Consider the following 22,731-nt stretch of genomic DNA (forward strand, 5'->3'; position numbering starts at 1 on the left):
ACTTGTCAAGCCAACAGAGCTAAACCGACTCCTTACTTATGCCTTATAGATCATGGGCAGGCATTGGGAATTCAGGAAGGCAGGATTCCCTGCCACTGATCTGCTTTTGTAACCACAATATTTATATGGCTGGACCAGTTAAGTTCCTGGACAGTGGCAATGGCTTGACATTGATGGTGGGGAATTCTGTGATGTCAGTGCCATTGAGGGTGAAGGGGTGCTGGTTAGGGTCTCTCTCATTGAAAATAACCATTGCCTGGAACTTGCATAACACAAGTGCTACTTGCCATTTAACTGCTGTAGCCTGAATGTATAGGAATATCACCACTTGCAAGTTCCCCTCCAAGCCACATATATATTCCTTCATCATTATTTCAAAGCCGTGGAACTCCTTTAACAGTCCTGTGATTGTACCCAGACCACATGGACTGCAGCTGTTCAGGAAGACAACTCACTAACACCTTCTCAAGACCAATGAGGATGGGTAATAAATGCTGACTTTGCCAGCGAAGCTCATATCAGAGCTTACTGTAAAATCTCACACTGAGATTTTTACATCATGCAATTTTTGTTGGTTCTTTATTGCATTCTCCTTTTGGGAGAGTGAAGGGAATTATTCTGCTTACGTAAATATCTGAGAATTCTATGGCGCAGCAAGTGAGGTCAATTTTCTATCTGGAATTCCAGTGCTGCTTTGATGAATCTGACTTTTAAGAAAATGATCATTAAAGAAAAGAAGGTATGAGAGAGAACTGAAACCCCTGTCTTTACCCGTTACTTTCTGTAATAAGTGTATTTTTGACAAGGAGGATGTGGATGTTTTGTAACCATTGTGTGAGATCAATTTGAGCAACCATCAGCAAGCTTTTTGTGTGTTTAAATGAAGCAAATTATTCATCCACATGTTCATCCCAAAAATCTAATGCTGTATTGCTCAAGCATCTCCCCTCTCTCTCACTCACACATGCACGCATGCGCGTGCACACACACATAAGATGATGAATGGGATGGATAGGATAGAGGTGGAGAGACTCTTCCCGCTCAAAGGATAGTAGGACTAGGGGGCATAGCCTCAAGATAAAGGGGGGGCGGTTTAGAACAGAGTTGAGGAGGAATTTCTTCACTTAAAGGGTGGTGAATCTTTGGAATTCTCTGCCCGTTGAAGTGGTGGAGGCTGCCTCGCTAAATATTTTTAAGACGCGGGTTGATGGGTTTTTGATGAGAGAGGGGATTAAGGGTTATGGGGAGAGGGCGGGAATGTGGAACTGAGCCACGACAGATCAGCCATGATCTTATTGAATGGCGGGGCAGGCTCAAAGGGCTAGTTGGCCTACTCCTGCTCCTATTTCTTATGTTATGTTCTTATGTTATGTTCTCTCTGAAGTTATTGAGATTAGTATACTTTCACAAGTTACAAACAAAGGAATTGTTTGTAAAGCACATCATGGGCTCGTCTTGGTGCTGGCCGGATGAAGAAGGGGATCTTTTCCACTTTTTGCAGAGTAGCTCGGTGAATTCAAAAATCAAGGTCATTCCCTTGAAAAGATTAATGAATCAGTAGGTCACAAAGTTAGTTGCTTTCAGTCTTATACTGGGAGGTTAGTTTTCTGGTTGACTTGAAAAGGAATAGGCTTGAAGACTATATCATATGATGTTGCAGTCTCCAGTTTTAAAGCATAGATATTTCTGTTTTTGCTATTGCCGCTGTTCCTTGCCATGTTGTTTGCAAACTGACTTGTTTCTCCCTAGGACATGGAATATGTTAAGTTATTTAAAGTCAGTTTCAATCAGGTGCACACCTGACCAATACTTCTGTTACCCACCCAGAATGATTTGAAGTTCCAAGCCATTGCTACACTATAATGAATGAATGGTGGCCATGTTTATTTATAATGAACAAGTTTCGCTGCAGTTCTGCTTGATAAATTTTGAGGTTGGAGTCAGGAAGTAAGAGTCCATAGATTTTGAGTTTTGGCTGAGGTCACAAACTATAGGAGCTGTAAATTCCACAAAGTGCATTATCTTGGTATGCCCATTCCAGGGTGACAGCCCATGGGGGTGGGAATCATTTAAATAGGGACTTTCCAGAAACTTGAGGTTGACTGTGAAGAAATCTTAGCTTTTTAATGTCCATTTTTGAATAAACAAAACAACAGTTCCAGAAAATCCTATATTGAGTCCAGTCCATATTTAACTTATAAATTTTACACAGCATGACATTGGTTCTGAAATATTCAAAATTGTTGGAATCCTTTCATTAATTTACATGAGAATCAGGTCATCTGCCTCTTCCTCTGCATCAAAACCCCTGAAAAGACTTGCATTTTCACATTGCCTTTTGCAACCTCAGGACATCTGAAAGTGCTTTAAAGGTAATGAAGTACTTTTTGAATTTAAGTTATTGATGTAATATGGGAAACATGGCAGTCAATTTGTACACAGCAACCTTCCACAAGCACCAAAGAGTCATCCTGACTCAAAACGTTGCCTCTATTCTCTCTCCTCAGATGCTGTCAGACCTGCTGAGATTTTCCAGCATTTTCTTTTTGTGTCTCACAAGCAACAGTGTGAAAACAACTAGATTATTTTCCTAGTTGAGGGATAAGTATTGATCCCTCGCTTTTCTTCAAATTAATAGCTGTGGGGTCTTTTACATTCACCTGGGAAGATAGCTGGAACTTTAGCTTAACCTCTCCAGCGAAAGATGCCACTTCTGACAGTATAGCACTCCCTCAGTACTGAACTGGACAGGTCAGCTTAAACATTCATGTTCAAGACTCTGAATTGGGACTTGAGCTTTCTGAGACTTGGGAGTGTCACTCTATGAGCTAGGGCTGGTGAAGAGAGTCCTGAGCTTGAAGCAAAGACAACAGCAGCTCTAAGCTGGGCAATGTTTTACTTTTATCCCTGTATATTTATGTGGATACTGGACTGAGTCTTTCCCTCAGTGGGAGCATTCCAGCCTCTAGGTTAGAATGTGCAGAATTCAAATCCCATTTCAGACAATCACCAGAGAATGGAATGCAGACATCTGGCTTGAAAATCTGGGATTGATATCCAGTGGAATCCTCAGATCCAGGCATTGTGGACCCACCACTCGTGATATAGATTCTGGAAGGCCGTAAAACACCTACCCCTTAGGGTGAAATAACAATGCCTACAATCAAGTCACAGACTGTTAACGGAACTGCAAATGTTTCCACAACTTTACACCATTCTCACCAGGAAAGGAACATGAAGGTAGTGAAATAGGGTAGGATTCTTTCTGATTCTTCAAGGTTGGAAGAACGTCCTTATGCAGATGGACCTTTAGAAGGAAATAGTGAACAGAATCTCATTACATTTTAGGTCTTGCAGAATGAAAACTAAACAATGAAGGAGGCTGTGCAGATGCACAGGGAGTCTCTGAACCTATCAGAGATGTTAAAAGGTCATTTCTCTCTGCATATGTCAACGTTCAATATCAGTTAAAGTCGTTAAGTTTTCAGCACTGGCTGTTGTTTTTCTTAATATACATTTATTGTTGTCTTTTTCTGTTTCTCATACTGTACACCAGGAGACTTTCTATCCGCTGCCCACAATGGTACCACTCTAAAACAGCTTGAATGGGGACATGATTCCTCCCCTCTTCTTGTTTTCCCTTATTCCTCAGTTTTCTCCCCTCCCAAGATTACACTCCTTATTCGTTCTCTTGAAGACTGACCCTGACATAGGTGCAGTTCTCTAAACACCTGTAAATCTCCATTACTTCTCTAAAGTGGACATTCAAGTGTTGGCTTAAATAGACTGTCAGTATTCCCCCTTCACCTACCCCTCTGTTCCTCAGAGCCTCGTTCTTTTTTTTGGACTGGGTTTATCCGGTGTTGGATGTCTTTGCATGAAGGATTTCTGCTGTATGCTGAGATGCTAGCAAAACATGTTTTCAATAATGGCTGATGAAGAATCACTTCTGCTCTTACTGCTGGCCTGGGCTCATTGGAAAGGATTAGTTAACCTGTTTGGTCGTGTTAGCCATGGAAGGAGCTTTCATGGCAAGTCCTGAAGTGGGACTTGAACCTGGCACTTGTGACTCAGAACCAAGGCTTCTACCCACTGTGCCATGAGACCTGCAGAGTCTCAGTAAAATATGTGCATGACTGATCGGAGTCTTTGAGCCAACCTACATGTCACTCCACTCTCCCTTCCCCTACCTTCTTTAAAACCTGAGTTGAGTCTGAGTTAAAGATTTTTAAAGTTTAACATCCCATCCAACCCCCAACCCTCAAATTTCTACGGATTAGCAATTCAGTAGAAATGCCTAAAAATATTAACATTTTCCTTTGCTAAGATTGTGAATCAAATTTTGTTACACAGGAGAAAACTATTGATTTTCTTGACTCTGTTTTGTTTTAGGTCAATTTGGAGATATTGTAAACATCGCAGCTCAGGACCTGCCCAGTATTATGAAGCAGGGTTATTTGGAGAAAAAACGCAGAGGTACAGAATAAAAAGATTTCTGTCTTTTTATCTTTTCGCCTTGTGACCGTTCTTGAAATTTAGAAAACGCATCAGTTTTTTTTCCTTCTGGTGAATATAGCCAGATGAAGGAGTTGTTTTTTACTGCTTTACTTCCAGTACCAGTTTATATACAGCTGAGAGAGATGGAGTGAAAGTTTTCATTCTCAGGATGACTGAAATGTCTGAAGAGCAATGAACATAGACAGTCTGAGCTTAGTTCAGCATCTAACAAACTGCTGTTCTCTGTAGTGTATAGATACAATAGACAATGAGAAAATGTAACTCAATCTGTTGGATAAGTGGTTCAGAGGGGATCTGAGGAAAAAAAAATTCACCCAAGGAGAGTGGAAATATGGAATGCGCGGCCTAAGAGAGTGGTGGAGGCGGATATTCTCGCAGCATTTAAGAAGCATCTGGACAAGCACGTAAATTGCCAAAGCATAGTAGACTAACGTCTAAGTGCTGGTAAATGGGATTAGTATAGATTGATATTTGATGGCCAGTATAGACATGGTGGGCTGAAAGGCCTATTTCTATGCTTTATGACTTTCTCAATGACTCACCACTTGCCATATCAGAATATTACTAAAAATGAAGTCAAGGAGATGCTATTTATCCAAGCTAGAATCCAGCCAACCACCCCTTAAATTCCACTAACTTACCAGTGAGTGTTATTAATGCTACCATTACCTACCACATCTTGTCCCTTTGAGCGAAATAATTTTTCCTGAAAACATCTGTGACAAGTAGCATTTATATAGAACCTGGAACAAGATAGTCATCTCCTAGCACTTCATAGAAGTTTAATGAAGCAAAGATGAATGTCAAGCCATTGACGATATTTGAAAAGGCTGAAATCTTTGTCAGAGATGGTGGTTTTTAAGGTAGGTTTTAAACAAAGTGAGAGAGTTGGAGAAAATTAAAGACTGAATTCCACAGCTTGGGAACTAAATGGATAATGGCACAGCCAACAATAGTGGAAATAAGGAAATTAAAGATGCACAAAAAGTGAAAGTTGGAGGAACATCAGGATTTGGACAGCTTTAGGGCTAGAGGAGGAAATAGAGAATGGGATGGGAGAAGTCATGAAACTGAAGATGAGAATTTTAAATTTAAGGTATTGAGAAGTGGGAACCAGTATTGGTCAATGAACAATGAGGTGATGGGTAAGCTAGATTTAAATTAATGTTTCACTAATTTAAATTTATATTGTCTTGTCCTTCTGACCTGACTTGTGCGGAAATAATATTCCAGATTCATCTTATCTGTACACCATTTATTCTTTTATATATCTTGGTAAGATTCTCTTTAACTTCCTTTTCTCTCAGCCACACAGTTTAATCTTCTCTAATCTCTCCTCATAACTCATCTTCTGTACACGTGCAATCATTCTTGTTCCTTTCTTATTGATTATCATCAGTGTATAAGTGTTCTATTTAGGAGCATTGTACATGGAATACTGCACGTAATTCTGGTTACAATCTATTCTGTGATTGACTTTTCCTAATAAATAAAGTTACAGCTACCAGAGGAAGGAATTTGAACAAATACATTCTACCACCCCCAAAATGCAATTAAACATCCATGCCATACCTGGAGCACAGTGCATAGTTCTTGTCTCCATATTATAAAAAGGATATTGAGGTGCTGGAGAAGTTTCAAAAAATGTTTGCAAGGCTTGTTACAGAGGTTATAGCTATCAGGAGGGACAGAACTGGTTGGGTATCTTTTCTGTAGAAAATAGAAAACTGAGAGGTGACCTGAAGGGAGCAGTTTGATAGAGAGAGGATGTTTCCACTTGTGGTTGAAACCAAAACTAAGGGCCATATATATATATATACGATGGTCACTAATAAATCCAATACAGAGGTAGCAAGGGAGGTCGATGAGGGTAGTAGATTCCATTTAGTCTACATGGATTTTAGCAAGATTTTTGATTTGGTCTCACATGGCAGATTGGTCACAAAAATAAAAGTCCATGAGACCCAAGGCAAAGTGGTAATTTGGATTCAGTATTGGCTCAAAGTCAGGAGACAAAAGAGAATTATTGGTGCGTGTTTTTGAGACTGGAAGGCTGTTTCTAGTGGGGTTCTGTAGGGCGTCCTTTTCTTTCTGTGGTATAAATCAATGATTTAGACTTGAAAATTGGGGGGGAATAATGAAAAAGCTTGTCAGTGATACAAAAATTGCTTGTGTGGTTGACAATGAAGAAAGGTGTAGAGAGTAGGAAGAAAACAATTGACTAGTCAAATTGGCAGAACAGTGGGAAATTGCATTCAATCTGGAGAAATGAGAGATCACGCATTTGGGAAGCCTCAAAAAGAAGGGAATGCAATAAATGGTAGGATACTGAGAGAGGTATAGTGGAATAGAGGAATCTTTCATGTATATCCACAAATCCCTGAAAGTACCTGAACTGACAATTAAGGTGGTTAAGAAGCATTTGAGATACCAACAAAATGCATAGTGGAGCATTGTTGTATGTTATTGTTAAGGTTGCCCAGACACTTGGGAGCAAACATCCAGGGAAAAAAATAATCGAGAGGGCAATGAGGTTGTTTGTTTTTGTAATTTTCTGTCAACTATTATTGCTTCCAACTTTAAAAAAAATCACTGGACACAGGAGTAAAGGCTGCTTGACCAAAGTCAAATACCATCCAGTTAGATAAAAAAGACACTTGCTTACCAATTGAGCTTGGGAACGTGAGATGCCACAAGATGGACATGTTGGGCGACTTACGTCAGGAGTGTGGGGGCGGGGCTTTTGAGGTCATTCAAAAACATCTCCTGGGTAACATTTAAACAAGTAACCAGTGAGATAGGCAAAACTGCAACCACTCCACCCAATAAATCCAAATCTTCTGAAAGATGTCAGTGTAGGCACACTGCAGATATCTTGGATTTGAAATGTATGATTTAACAAGCAACATTTTTTGTATTTTACTGGTTGATTTCTGAGATAATAGAGATCTGTAATGTAAAATGCCTACAGTATTAGGCTGAGAACAGCATTTTTAGTTAATTAGTGTAATCTGCCATTTTCTACAAGGTTTTATCTCTTGCAATCAAGTAGCTAAGATCTAACAAAATTTCCCTGTCAGTTTGAAAGACACTCTCATCTGCCAGTATTTCCACAGAGACCTCTTTTTCCCTAAGTGTCTTATATTGTTTCTTTGTGATCTGCACAGTCCATTACACAGGAAGACATTGCTGATTGAATGTTGTGTTCATTACACAGGGGAGCACTGCCAGTCTCTGCCTTGTAGAGGAGGGCGCCAACCTTTCTTAAAGTTAATTAAGATCAAACATTTCAGGAACAGGAAAAGGCCAGTAGGACTCAGCCAACCTGTTTTTTTTTCAGAGTACAACTCCAGCCTTCAATTCCCTGTATCTGACTAAGCACATTCAGGAATAGGAAAAGGCCATTCAGCCCCTTGAGATTGTTCCACCATTCAATTAAATCATGGGTGATTTGCATCTTCACTTTTTCTACCCATCTGGGTTCAGTAACCTTTTGTAGCCCTATCCAGTGAATCTGAGTTTCAAATGTCCCCCCAGCCTCAATAGTTTTTTGATGGAGGACGTTTCTCCTCCTCTTTGTGTGAGGAAGTGCTTCCAGACACCACCCTTGAATGGCCTGGCTTGAATTTTAAGGTTATGCTCCCTTGTTCTGGACTTAGTCTCTTGAACAGGTTTATACTGATTCAGCATCCAACCCCAGTCACCTGTTTCACATTCTAAGTGCCTCTTCATTGAAAGGTTACATTTGGTTCTCTCCTCTAATTTCAACTTTATCTCCCTAGGGGTTTCAGTCATTGCCCATTGTGGACAGTTTGCTTTTGCCTGTGAAGGAAAAATCCTTTAGATTGATATCACCTGAAATACCTAGTAGTAGGAAACTGATCACAGTATGGGCAGACAGTGATGAAATCTGGGTTGTAGGAATATGTGAACTACTGGATAAAGGAAAGACCCAGGCCCACCCAGTTCTCCTTTTGCATCTTGACAGTCACATAATGCAATGATAATGCAGTTGTTGATTAATCACAGCAGTCAGTCTCTCTCTGGGCAGGACCCAGTTATTGCTGATATGCTATATCTTTTGCCCCCCCGAACAGAGAGTCCAAACATGGTGAGGGTAGGCACATCATCAGCCAACCTGCAAAAGGGTAGGTAAACTGTGATGTCATGCAAACATATAATAAAGAAAACCTGAATTGATATAGTGCCTTTCGTGACTTCAATATCCCAAAGCTCATGGCTAATGAAATGTTTTTTACAGTCATCTGTAGAAATGTGTCAGAAAGTTTGAGATATGAACTAGGAGTGGGAGTCAGTCAGCCTTTCGTGACTGCTCCAAAATTCAATAATCGGTATTCTGCATTCACTCCATTTCCTTCCACTATCCCCATCATATCCCTTTGATTTCCTTAGGGCCCAAAAATGTTTGATTTTAGTCTTGAATTTACTAACTGACTGAATATCCACAGCCTTCTGAGGGAAGGGATTCTGGAGATTCCGTCTGTGGCTGGAATTTTACCGGCATACCTGCCCAAGATTGCACCTGAGGCCAGCGGAAAATGCTGTTCTGTAAGCCTAAATCAGGGTGGGCATGTCGGTAAAATCAGGGCTTCTGAGTTAAGAAACTTCTCCTCATTTCTATCCCAAATGGTCATCCCTTTGTTTTGAGACTGTGACATGTATTTCTAAACTCCCTAGCTGTGGGGAAATATTTTCCCCGTACTTCTGTGCGCAGTAACCTCCCACAATAGAAATATAATAATGAGCAGAAAATAGGTTTCTTTTCATGTCGGTTGAAGGATGAAAATGAGCCAGGACACTACAAAGAACTCTCTACCCCTGCTTTGAAATAGTGCCATGGGATCTTTTACATTTGCCTTAAAGAGCAAATGTGCCATATCCCATAAAATCTCTTTAATGACTCTTTTAATTCCTAATCACAAGTTTTTTGTCTGGAAGTGATCAGTTCCAGATTGCTAGGAAACGTCTAATTCCTCATCCAAGCCCATATTCTTTATGTCTGATTTGACTGCATGTAAGAAGTCTCACAACACCAAGTTCAAGTCCAACAGATTTACTTGGTAGCAAACGCCACTAGCTTTCAGAACGCTGCTCCTTCATCAGGTGAGTGGGGAGTTCCTGATGAACTGACGAAGGAGCAGCACTCCGAAAGCTAGTGACATTTTCTACCAAATCAACCTGTTGAACTTTAACCTGGTGTTGTGAGACTTCTTACTATGTTTACCCTAGTCCAACGCCGGCATCTCCACATTTTGACCACTTGTGTCAGCAGACTGTTCACCTGCTGAAACCCTCAGAGATGCATTGTTACCTCCAGCCAATTCAAGCACTATCCTGGATGACCTCCCATCATCCATCCTCTGTAAACTTGATTTCATTCAAAACTGCTTCCCCCGTATCCTAACTTGTAAAAAATCCCATTCAGTCGTCAGCTCCCTGTGAAGGCACCCAGTCTAGCAACACATCCCTTTTTAATAAAAAACTCAACCTCATGTTCATGCTGCCCCCCTCCATATCTTTGCGAACTCCACAGCCCCTACAACCTGCCAAAATCTACACACACTTCCATTTCTGGCCTCATGCACCTCCCCCATTTTAATCATTCCACTATTGGAGATTGTCCCTTCAACTACCCAGGTCCCATACTCTGTAATTTCCTCCCTAAACCAGTTGATTATTGTTTGATAATGCTCCTGTTAGTACCTTGAGATGTTTTACTACATTAAAGATGCTATATAAATGCAAGTTGTTGTTATGGGAAGATATCAAAATCCATTCTCATTCTGTACTCAAACAATATTCGTACACTGTCAGCAGGCTTGTTGTGCTGAGATGTGTGGGTGAATGGGGTTGGGAGTTGGGGAGTGGTGAGGCAGAATGTGCCAGTTCATTTTACCATTTCTAAATTAAATCTCTTGAAAATTAAATTTTGACTGTTCTTCCATTTATTTTTCTTTAGATCACAGTTTCTTTGGTTCCGAGTGGCAGAGGCGTTTTTGTGTGTTGAACACAAATATGTTCTATTACTATGGCAATGAGAAAGGTACCAGCGCAACCTTTGCAAAGTTAATATGGTCTTCTACACGGGACTTCTGCTGAAATGTAGATCTCTAAACTCCTTTTATACTAACAAGATATGTGCATCTTAATATTCACGAGACGTACTAGTCTCTGGCAAGGCTGGCATTCATTGCCTATTCCTTAATCACCCTGAGGTTTTGTGCAGCTGAATGGCTTGTTCGGCCATTTCAGAGGGCAAAAAGGAGTGAACCACGTGAAGTAGAAATGTTATTGTCCATTCCAATTTGTAGACCTCTTGAGTTTTCATCATGGAACTCTGAATGTGCGTGGTGGTGGGAATATCACTGGACTAATAAGTTAGAGGCCCAGGTTAATGGTGGGTATCAGGTGGGATTTAAATAAGTTAATAACTAGAATATAAAGCTGGTCTCAGTAATGGTGACCATGATAGCTATTCTTGAGTGTAAAAATTCACCTAATATCTTTTAGTGAAATAAATCTGCCATCCTTACCTGGTCTGGCCTGTGTGTGACTCCAGACCCACAGCAATGTGCTTGAATCGTAACTGCCTTTTGAAATGGTCTAGCAAGCTGCTCAGTTGTCAAGGATAACTAGGAATGGGTAACAAATGCTGGCCTTGCCTCAACGCCCAAATCCCGTGGAAAAAATAAAGAAAAAGAAATATAGTTCCAGTTCTACTTTGTTGGTTGCAGTGTTCCATTCTTTGTCCAATTTATTTCTCCTGTTTCTTGCAGATAAGCAGCAAAGAGGCGCTTTTTACCTCAGTGATGCTTACTTGGTTCCAAACCTCCGGAAAGATTCCAAAAAGAATGCCTGCTTTGAGGTCATCAGTTCAGACAAGAAGGTGTATCAGGTATGAACTCCCCGTTTTATATAATGTCTTTGTAACGGTAAGGATCTGGAGGTGAAAGTGTTCAATTTAGCAGCTTTAAAATTTTCGGATAAAAGAAGTCCTGCATTTATATAGCTCTCTCCACAATCTCCATTTGAGCATTTTATAACCAGTTAAGTATTTATTAAAAACAAAGAACAGTACGGCACAGGAACACCCCTTCAGCCCTCCAAGCCTGCGCCAATCACGTTGCCCCATCTAAACAAACCGCTTATATCCCTCTATTCCCCCTTTGTTGATATGCCTAACAAGATAAGTCTTAAATGTCTTAAGTCTTAAGAACAGTTTCTGTTGCAAGAAACACAGTGGCCAATTTCCATACATGCAGACTCTCACAAATAGCAATTAGATAATGACCAGATCAACTGGGAGATCTCCCATCCTTGTATTTGAAGTAGTTTTGGGGATTGTTTACATCCATCCAAGAGGGCTGACAGCGCCTCAGTTTAAAATCTCATCTGAAAGATGGAACTCTGACAATGCAGTACTCCCTCAGTACTGCAGTAGGAGTGTCAGCTTGGAATGTGTGATCATGTCTTGGGGAAATGTTTGAATATGTGACCTATCTTTGTCGTGAGTGATTTGCACTGAGTTATGACAAATAATAGGTGACAAATAAAGGTGTGAAACAGCCACTTAATAGGTGGTTGTTGCACACTGCTAGCTTTCAATGCAGTTAAAGGCTTTGGATGATCACCATAATGTTCATCAACCCTATAACCTTTTAAGCATGGAAGTACATAATGTTGTATTGGTATAAGATTAAGTAATAGTGAAATATTTGTCCCATTGTGTCAAAATAAATTTGACTCGCACCCATTCTTCATGTCGCCCCTCTGACTCTCTTAAGATGCTCCTTAAAACTTACTTCTTTGATGAAGTTTCTAGTTACCTGTCCTAATAGTTCCACATATGGTAATCTTAGTTCAATGTCAAATTTTATCTGATATTGCTTCTGTGAATCACATTGGCATGTTTTTACTGTATTAAATGTGCTACGTAAATGCAAGTTGTTGTTTGGTCTGTCTGAAACAATTAACAGAGCGAATCATGTAAAGGATCCTCTCTTCCTTTCCAGGGTTTGTAATATCATGGTGGTGACTGACATCTGTGCTTTCCTCTCTTAAGCAGGGAAACACTCGATGCCATCACCATCTTCCCCCTGTTTTACCTCCTCCTTATGTCCCTGCTGTGTGCATATTCATGGGGATCTCTCTCCATTGCATTCTTCACTGCAGTCTTGTGCTCCTCTGGGACTTGCTCCCCGTTAAAAGCCAAATCGATTTTAAATAAACAAGTTGAAATTTGTGTCTGCTAAGCTGTCTCTGTGGCTGATGTGTATACATGCACCGGGGTGATCCTTGGTGCACTGAATTAGATTCTCAGTGCATTCTCTACCACAATATCAGATTCCTCTGGCGCCACCTCAAGCATCTATAAATTGTGTATAATTAGGTTTATAGTGAGTGTGATTATTAGCTAAAATGAAGGAGAGACACCGATGATAGATTGCTGCTGAAGATGTATAATATTTCAGAAGGTGGGCTAACTTCCTAATTGAAATGTTTAATTTTTTAAAAAATGGGGCTATTTGCAATGAGGCATTTCTACACCATGCTAAGTATTTAACATCATCGCTAATGTCACCACAACAATAAGATGAAAGTTTGAAGATCTAATTATCATACAACTAAATGTATTGTCCATCTATCTCTCCCCTTCCCAAGATTTTACCCTCATAAAAAAAACACAAATTAAAGGGGCAAGTGTGAGGCCAGGCTGCACAAATTTCAGTTCTATTCCCTTGAGTTTAGAAAGTTGACAGGTTATCTAATCAAAGTTTTTAAAGGGATACAGGGATTTGTGGAGGAGATGAGAAGAAACTATTTTCTTTGGTGAATGAATCAACACAATTGGGGCATAATTACTGTTCCTTGGCTGTTGCTTGGCCAAAACCCTGGCACTCCCTCCATAAAGCACTGTGGGTGCACCTAAAGTACATGCACTGCAGCAGTTCAAGAAAGTAGCTCACCACCACCTTCTGAAGGTGAAGCAGTAAATGCTGGCCCTCATCTCATGAATAAATTAAAAAGCCTTAAAAGTAGAACTCAGCCTTTAAGAGGTCAGATCAGGAAACATTTCTTCTTCACCCACTGTGTTAGTGGGTGGGTGGGTCTTCATACTAGAAAAACAATCTCCTTAACCTCGAGGGATTCCTGGAGTGAGAGGGTACTCCCAAGAGGAGAGATTGAGTAAATAGGGCTTTGAAGTTTCATTCTTTAGAGTTCAGAACTCTTATTGAAATATCTAACATTTGACTGGGTAGCTGTGAAGAGGCTGCTTCTGCTGGTTGGAGAGTCTAGAAATACGGGTCAAAGTTTAAGGTGAAGGGGTTGGCCATTTAGACTTGAAATTAGGAGTAAAATCTTCACTTAGAGATTTGTGAATCTTTGGAATTCTTGATCCCAGAGACCTATGGATGCTCATTGATGAACTTTTGCAAGTCTGAGATCAATAAATTTTGGAAACTGAGGGAATCATGGGATAGGACGGGAAAATGGAGCTGATGTGAAAGCTCAGCCATGATCTTACTGGAGCAGTATTGACAGGCTGAATGGACTTTTCCTGCTCCCAGTTCTTGTTATTTTCTTTGCACAAAAAGTAGTGAAAATCTAGAACTGACTTCCTACAAAAGACTATTGAGCTGAGGTTCAGATGGAATGTATAAGATTTAGATTGATGTTAGGTGAGAACATTAAGGGTTACAGGCCAAGATGGGTCGGTGACATTACAAATTAGCTATGATCTAATTGAATGATGAAGCAGATGGGATGGTCAGGTAGTCAAGATGTGGGTGGGGGACACGGGAAGATGGCAAGGTGGTATGCTTGCCCTCTGCAAGCTGCCTAAAAGATCCCATGGAACGACTTTGAAGAAGACTATGGCAATTCTCCCCAGTATCCTGCCTACTGCTGTAACCTCAACAGACATTAAAAAGAGACAGGGTTATTTGGTCATTATCTCATTGCACTTGTGGGCTCTTGTTGTGTAGTAATTGGCTGTTATGTTTCCCATTTTACAGTCGTGGCCATACTTGAAAAGTACTTCATTGGCTCTAAAGTGCTTTGGGCCATCCTGAAGTTGTGAAATGTGCTTTAGAAATGCAACCTTTTTTTTAAAGTTCTTTCCTTTGAATTGTAGTATGAGTCATAAAGGTTTACAGCATGGAAACAGGCCCTTTGGCCTAACTTGTCCATGCCACCCTTTTCTTTAAACCCCTAACTTAATCCTAATTGCTTGCATTTGGCCCATATTCCTCTATACCCATCATACCCCTGTAACTATCTAAATGCTTTCTAAAAGACAAAATTGTACCCACCTCTACTACTACCTCTGGCAGCTTGTTCCAGACACTCACCACTCTCTGTGTGAAACAATTGCCCCTCTGGACACTTTTGTATCTCTCCCTTCTCACTGTAAACCTATGTCCTCTAGTTTTAGACTCCCCTACCTTTGGGAAAAGATATTGACTAGCTAGTTGATCTGTGCCCCTCATTATGTAATAGACCTAAATCAGATCATCCCTCAGCCTTCTGCACTCCAGGGGAAAAAGTCCCAGTCTATCTAGCCTTTCCTTATAACTCAATCCATCAAGTCCCAGTAGCATCCAAGTAAATCTTTTCTGCACTCTTTCTAGTTTAATAATATCCTTTCTATAATAGGATAACCAGAGTTGCACACAATATTCCAAGTGTGGTCTTACCAATGTCTTGTACAACATCAACAAGACATTCCAACTCCTGTGTTCAGTGTTAACATAAGAACATAAGAAATAGGAGCAGGAGTAGGCCATCTAGCCTTTCGAGCCTGCCCCGCCATTCAATAAGATCATGGCTGATCTGAAGTGGATCAGTTCCACTTTCCCGCTCTCTCCCCATAACCCTTAATTCCCTTGTCTATCAAAAACCTATCTACCTTTGACTTAAATATATTTAGCGAGGTAGCCTCCATCACGTCAACGGGCAGAGAATTCCAGAGATTCACCACCCTTTGAGTGAAGAAGTTCCTCCTCAACTCTGACCTAAACTGCTCCCCCCTTATCTTGAGGCTGTGCCCTCTAGTCCTGCTGTCCTTTCTAAACGGGAAGAATCTCTCTACCTCTACCCTATCCATCCCCTTCATTATCTTATACGTCTCTATAAGATCCCCCCTCATCCTTCTAAACTCCAACAAGTACAGACCCAGTCTATTTAGTCTCTCTTCATAGTCCAACCCCCTCATCTCTGGTATCAGCCTAGTGAACCTCCTCTGCACTCCCTCCAAGGCCAATATATCCTTGCGCAAGTGCGGCGACCAAAACTGCACACAGTACTCCAGCTGCGGCCTCACCAGTACCCTGTACAGTTGCAGCAAGACCTCCCTGCTTTTATATTCTATACCCCTCGCTATAAAAGCCAACATTCCATTCACCTTCTTGATCACCTGCTGCACCTGCAGACTGGGTTTTTGCGACTCGTGCACAAGGACCCCCAGGTCCCTCTGCACCGTAGCATGCTGCCACTTTTCGCCTTTTAAATAATAATCCCTCCTACTATTATTTCTGCCAAAGTGGAAACCTCACACTTGCTAACATCTGCCAGGTCCTCGCCCAGTCGCTTAGCCTATCTAGATCCCTCTGCAGACTTTCCACACCCTTCACGCAATTTGCTTTTCCACTCATCTGCGTGTCATCAGCAAATTTCGTCACCCTACACTCAGCCCCCTCCTCCAGATCATTTATATAAATGGTAAATAGTTGAGGCCCCAGCACCGATCTCTGCGGCACTCCACTAGTCACCAACCGCCAACCAGAATAGCACCCATTGATACCAACTCTCTGCTTCCTATTAGACAGCCAATCCTCTATCCACGCTTAGTGTTCTGTGTTCTGATTGATGATACAAGCATGCCGAATGCCTTCTTCACCGCTCTGTCCACCTGTGACTCTACTTTCAAGGAGCTATGAACATGTACCCCTAGATCTCTTTGTTCTCTAACTCTCCCCAATGCCGAACCATTAACTGAGTAAGTCTTGCCTTGGTTCAATCTACCAAAATGCATCACCTCACATTTGTCTAAATTAAATTCCATCTGCCATTTGTCAGCCCACTGGCTCAATTGATCAAGATCCCGTTGCAATTGGAGATAACTTTCTTCACTGTCCACTATGCCACCAATCTTAGTATCATCTGCAAACTTACTAACCATGCCTCCTATATTCTCATCCAAATCATTAATGTAAATGACAAATAAAAGTGGACCCAGAACTGATCCTTGAGGCACACCACTAGTCACAGGCCTCCAGTTGAAAAACAACTCTACAACAACCCTCTGGCTTCTGTCAAGAAGCCAATTTTGTATCCATGTAAATACCCCACCCTGGATTCCGTGAGATTTAACTTCATGCAACAACCTAAATGCAGCACCTTGTCAAAGGCATGTTGTATACTCATTGATATAGCTGCCCATATTGCAGTTTCTTGCAATTTCAGTTGTGGAATTTTATTTCGTAAAATTGTGGGAAAACACAGGAGAGGAGATGCAGATTGTTCCCAGCTGATAAATGATTTTTCACTTTTCAGTTTACTGCGTCGAACCATCGGGAAGCCAAAGAGTGGGTGGATCACATCTCCTTTGTGCTCAAAGGTAAATATGCACTTATCTGCTGTGGAATTCTTTAGGGAGGCCGAAACTGTCAGCTCCAAATTATACTCCCCAAGGTAAATAGAGAGTGTGCACTCTCATATCCTGTCTCCATGCCAACAACACACATGTTGATTGCTTGCGTGTGTGTGTTAGCACAGTAGACAAGCTGATGCAACATAATTCTGCTTTTAGCAAATCTAGTTGCGTACACATCTATGAGTAATCAGGTTTCACCTGTGGAACATTGCCTGTCGCTATCGCTGCTCTCAGTGCATCTGCTGTGAAAACCCTCACTCACACCCTTGTTACGCCCAAACACAACTACTCCAATACTCTGTTTTCCCATCTCTGACCTTCAGTAAACTTCAGCTCTGCTGCCAGTATCCCAACTCAATTATTATTCCCTGTGCTGATGACCTACATTGGCACCAACCTGCCAATGCCTCCATTTTAAAATCCCATCTTTGTTTTTAAAACTTTCTGTGGCCTCACCCCTCTGCCAGCTCCTCAAATCTCTCCAATTCTGGCCTCTTGGGCATTCACCATTTTCATCGCTCTATCATTTGTTGCTGTGGCATCAGCTATTTGGTATTCCTCCCCTAAACCCCTCTATCCCTCTATCTCTCTATCTCTTCGCATTAAGGATGCTTCTTAAGAACATAAGAACATAAGAAATAGGAGCAGGAGTAGGCCATCCAGCCCTTCGAGCCTGCCCCGCCATTCAATAAGATCATGGCTGATCTGTCGCTGCTCAGTTCCACTTTCCCGCCCTCTCCCCATAACCCTTAATCCCCTCTCCTATCAAAAACCCATCAACCCGCGTCTTAAAAATATTTAACGAGGCAGCCTCCACCACTTCAACGGGCAGAGAATTCCAGAGATTCACCACCCTTTGAGTGAAGAAGTTCCTCCTCAACTCCGTTCTAAACCGCCCCCCTTTTATCTTGAGGCTGTGCCCCCTAGTCCTATTGTCTTTTTTGAGCGGGAAGAGTCTTTCCACCTCTATCCTATCCATCCCATTCATCATCTTATACGTCTCAATGAGATCTCCTCTCATTCTTCTAAACTCTAACGAGTACAAGCCCAGTTTATTCAGCCTCTCCTCATAGCTCAACCCCCTCAATTCCGGTATCAGCCTAGTAAACCTCCTCTGCACTCCCTCCAAGGCCAAAATATCTTTGCGCAGGTGCGGCGCCCAAAAATGCACACAGTACTCCAGTTGCGGCCTCACCAATGCCCTATACAGCTGCAGCAAGACCTCACTACTGTTATATTCAATCCCCCTCGCTATGAAGGCCAGCATCCCATTCGCCTTCCTGACCACCTGCTGCACCTGCAAGCTGGGTTTTTGCGACTCATGCACAAGGACCCCGAGGTCCCTCTGCACCGTCGCCTGCTGCAGTTTTTCGCCCCGTAAGTAATAGTCCTTCCTACCATTCTTCCTACCAAAGTGGACCACCTCACACTTGCCAACATTAAATTCCATTTGCCATTTCCTGGCCCATTCGCCCAGCCTATCTAGATCCTTCTGCAGACTCTCCACACCCTCCGCACAATTTGCCGTTCCCCCAATCTTGGTGTCATCAGCAAATTTCGACACTCTACACTCAGTTCCCTCCTCCAGGTCATCTATATAAATGGTAAAAAGCTGAGGCCCCAGCACCGACCCCTGGGGTACTCCACTAGTCACCAACCGCCAATCCGAATAGCACCCGTTGACCCCCACTCTCTACCTCCTATTTGACAACCAATCCTCTATCCACGCTAACACCCTACCCCCAACTCCATGTCCCTCGACCTTCTGCAATAACCTCTTGTGAGGCACTTTGTCAAACGCCTTCTGAAAATCTAGAAAGACCACATCCACCGGCTCTCCTCTATCCACCGCCCTAGACACATCCTCATAGAACTCCAGTAAATTTGTCAGACACGACTTCCCTTTAATGAAACCGTGCTGCGTCTGCTCTATCAAGCAATTCCCTTCAAGATGCCTCGCAATTTCCTCCTTAATGACAGATTCTAACATTTTACCTACCACAGACGTTAAACTAACCGGCCTATAATTCCCCGCCTTTTGCCTGGCACCCTTCTTAAACAACGGCGTAACATTAGCCGTTTTCCAATCATCCGGCACTTCCCCGGAATCCAGCGACGTTTGGAAAATAACCATCAAGGCATCCACTATCACCTCCGCCATTTCTTTCAGAACCCTCGGATGCATTCCATCCGGTCCTGGGGACTTGTCCACAATCAGCCCCTCCAGTCTGTCGAGCACCGCCTTTCTAGTAACAGTAATGTCATTAAGACCCTCCATTCCTACCACCTTTCCACCGCTAACACCCGGCAAATTATTCACGTTCTCCTCCGTGAAGACAGAAACAAAAAAGTTATTCAATACCTTAGCCATATCCCCATCCCCTACCACTAGGTCCCCTTTCTCATCCTCTAAAGGACCAACATTCACCCTAGCCAGCCTCTTCCTTTTTATATATTTATAAAAACTCTTGCTATCCTTTTTTATATTAAGCGCTAGCCCAGCTTCATAGTTTCTCCTACCCTTCCTTATCAACTTCTTTGTCAATCTTTGTTGACATTTAAACCTCTCCCAATCCTCTTCTCGCCCACTACTCTTAACTACTCTAAATTCCTCCGCTTTTAGTTTAACACTTTCCTTCACCTCCTTCGTTATCCACGGCTTATTACCTCTCCTCCTACTATCCTTTTTAACCATCGGAATAAATTTCCGTTGAGCACCAAGAAAGATCTCCTTAAAGATCCTCCACTGCTCCTCAACAGACCCTCCCTCCAACGCGCTCTCCCAGTCCACATTCGCCAATTCTTCTCTCATCCTACCGTATTCCCCTCTATTCAAACAAAGGACGCGTGTCCGGGAACCCACTTTCTCCTCCTCCATCTGCACCAGAAACTCCACCATACAATGATCACTCTCCCCAAGAGGATCCTTCACCACAAGGTCCCTAATTCTACCCGCTTCATTACATAGCACCAGATCCAAGATAGCTCGCTCCCTCGTCGGCTCCAACACACACTGTTCGAGGAAACTATCCCGGCAGCATTCCAAGAACTTTTCCTTGAGCCCCCCACGTTCAACATCGACCGGATTCTCACCTTCCCACTCCAGGTTCCTCTGCAGCCCAGCTGCGACATCCCAGACCCGAGCACCAGGCAGACAACACACCCTTCTGTGCACTTTGTCATTGTGACAAAGGACAGTGTCAATACCCTTCACCCCACCATCCCCAATAACTACTACGTTCCTTTTCCCTTTCTCTTTGCCTATGTCCTGCTGCAGCACTGTACCGTGTGCAGCTTGCTCACCAACCTCACCTGCCTCGTTCTCGTCCCGCCTGGAAGCAAGAACCTCAAACCTGTTATGCAGATTAAGAGGCTGAGGCCTCCGCTCCTCACCCCCCTTCCTCCTCCCAGCAGCCCCCTCTTGTCCCTGACCCTTAGAGTTAGCCAGTCTAGGGGGGGTGGATGTCACTTGCACCCCATTGACAATGGCACCCTCTCTCCCCTTGATGAGCCTCAGTGTCTGTAGCTCAGAGGCCAGCTCATTTACCCTGAGCTGGAGCTCCTCCAGCAACCTGCACTTACTGCAGACATGGTCACTGGGATGAACCCTAGGGTCCACCAGTTCCCACATCATACAGAAACCACACATCACATGCCCCTCCATTATTCACTGTGGTAGTTTTGAAAAAATTTTTTTTGTTTTTTTGTTTTTCAAACGAACTCACCTGGCCTTTTTTCCTTCCAGCCCTTTTTGATATTAAGCCCTAGTAGCTCACTCTGCTTCCCACTCACTCCGCTGCCCGCTCAGACGCTGCCCGCTGTCTACACCAGGCCTCCTTTTAAACCTGGCGCTGATTTAAATCTGATGGCCCACAACTGCCTGCTAACCACTCCCTCAGAATTCTTAAAGCAGTAAATACAATAAATAAATGCTTTAAACAGTTCTACAAAGAACAAAGTGCTTTTAACTTATTTTAAACAGGTTTTTAACAGGTAAAATCTTAGCTCTCTCTCTGCTCCTTCACTCGTCTGCTCCAGCAAACAATGGAAGGCTTCACCTTGTGGTCAGTTGATATTTAAATCTGATGGCCCACAACTGCCTGCTAACCACTCCCTCAGAATTCTTAAAGCAGTAAATACAATAAATAAATGCTTTAAACAGTTCTACAAAGAACAAAGTGCTTTAAACTTATTTTAAACAGGTTTTTAACAGGTAAAATCTTAGCTCTCTCTCTGCTCCTTCACTCGTCTGCTCCAGCAAACAATGGAAGGCTTCACCTTTTTCTTAAAACCTTTTTTTCAGTTTTTTAAAACCTGTTACTTTAGTCGAGCTTCTGTTTCTGTGGCTTGGTGTCCAATTTCATTCGATAACATAGAATTGCACAAAAACAAACCATTCAGCCAACTCCTCTTTCCTGGTGTTTATAGGCCACATGACACCTCTTCTATTCCATTTATCTCATCTTACTCTTTGAGCAAATGTATTTATTCTCTTTTCTGTCTCAATTGTTTGGTTTTGTTTTCCAAGCCTTTAAGCTGTAAGCAACACTTCCTGTTGTAACAAGTTCCATATCCTAACTGTCCTATTTTCTTCTCATTTCTGTATTGGATAACTATCTTGTATTCTTGGCCCTTGTTTTGGATTCTCCCACAAGCAGAAATATTGGGCAGAATTTAATGGAATGCACTGGAATGAGCATTAGTGTTACCAAAAGAGAAAATGCTGAAAAATCGCAGGAGGTTTGGCAACATCTGTAAAGAGAGAAAAGAGCTGACATTTCGAGTCCTTTGACACAATGTCAATTAGGCTCATCAATGAGTCACTTAAAGTCAATTATGCCAGACCCCACTCTGATTTAATGCTTCAGTTTCTTATTTTATAAGGATTAGATGATGATTCTTTATTTTCTATCAATGTTCATCATTTCTCATTTATTTGAAGCTTCATCCTCAGTGTTATCTGCATCTCTCCCACCCAAGTTTGGTACCATCTGCTTCATTTGATGTTGAGTTACAATAGTATAAATGATGAATAACAGTAGTGCTCGGACTGATCCTTGTGGAACACCACTTCCTACATTCCACCAATCTCCTACATTCCACCAAAGGATAGCAGGACTAGAGGACACAGCCTCAAGATAAGTGCGGGGGGTGGGGGGGCGGGGGGTGGCGGTGGTGGGAGCAGTTTAGATCAGAGTTGAGGAGGAACTTCTTTGCTCAAAGGATGGTGAATCTCTGGAATTCTCTGTCCGTTGAAGTGGTGGAAGCTACCTCGCTAAATATATTTAAGTCATGGGTAGATAGGTTTTTGGTAGACAAGGGAACTAAGGGTTATGGGGAGAAAGCGGGAAAGTGGAATTAATCCACTTCAGATCAGTCATGATCTTATTGAACGGCGGGGCAGGCTCAAAGGGCTAGATGGCCTACTCCTGCTCCTATTTCTTATGTTCTTATAATCTGAATAACTATCTTTTCATCTTACTTTTCTTTGCCAGTTTGCTATCCACTCAGCTTCCATGTTTGTCCTCTAACTGCCA

General features: G+C 42.2%; 1 protein-coding gene across 2 annotated transcripts in view; it reads left to right on the plus strand.

Annotated features, from left to right (window-relative positions):
- Positions 1 to 22,731, plus strand: part of skap1 (src kinase associated phosphoprotein 1) — a 390,268-nt gene that overhangs the window by 234,294 nt on the left and 133,243 nt on the right. For both annotated transcript variants that reach the window (XM_080213465.1, XM_080213466.1), the window contains exons 5-8: positions 4,393 to 4,476; positions 10,499 to 10,582; positions 11,316 to 11,434; positions 17,095 to 17,158. In XM_080213465.1, the coding sequence (XP_080069591.1) occupies positions 4,393 to 4,476; positions 10,499 to 10,582; positions 11,316 to 11,434; positions 17,095 to 17,158 (351 nt within the window). The remainder of the gene's footprint in view (positions 1 to 4,392; positions 4,477 to 10,498; positions 10,583 to 11,315; positions 11,435 to 17,094; positions 17,159 to 22,731) is intronic.

The sequence above is a fragment of the Carcharhinus amblyrhynchos genome, chromosome 27, assembly GCF_965287045.1.
Source record: "Carcharhinus amblyrhynchos chromosome 27, sCarAmb.v2.hapA, whole genome shotgun sequence".
In the NCBI taxonomy this organism is placed as follows: Eukaryota; Metazoa; Chordata; class Chondrichthyes; order Carcharhiniformes; family Carcharhinidae; genus Carcharhinus; species Carcharhinus amblyrhynchos.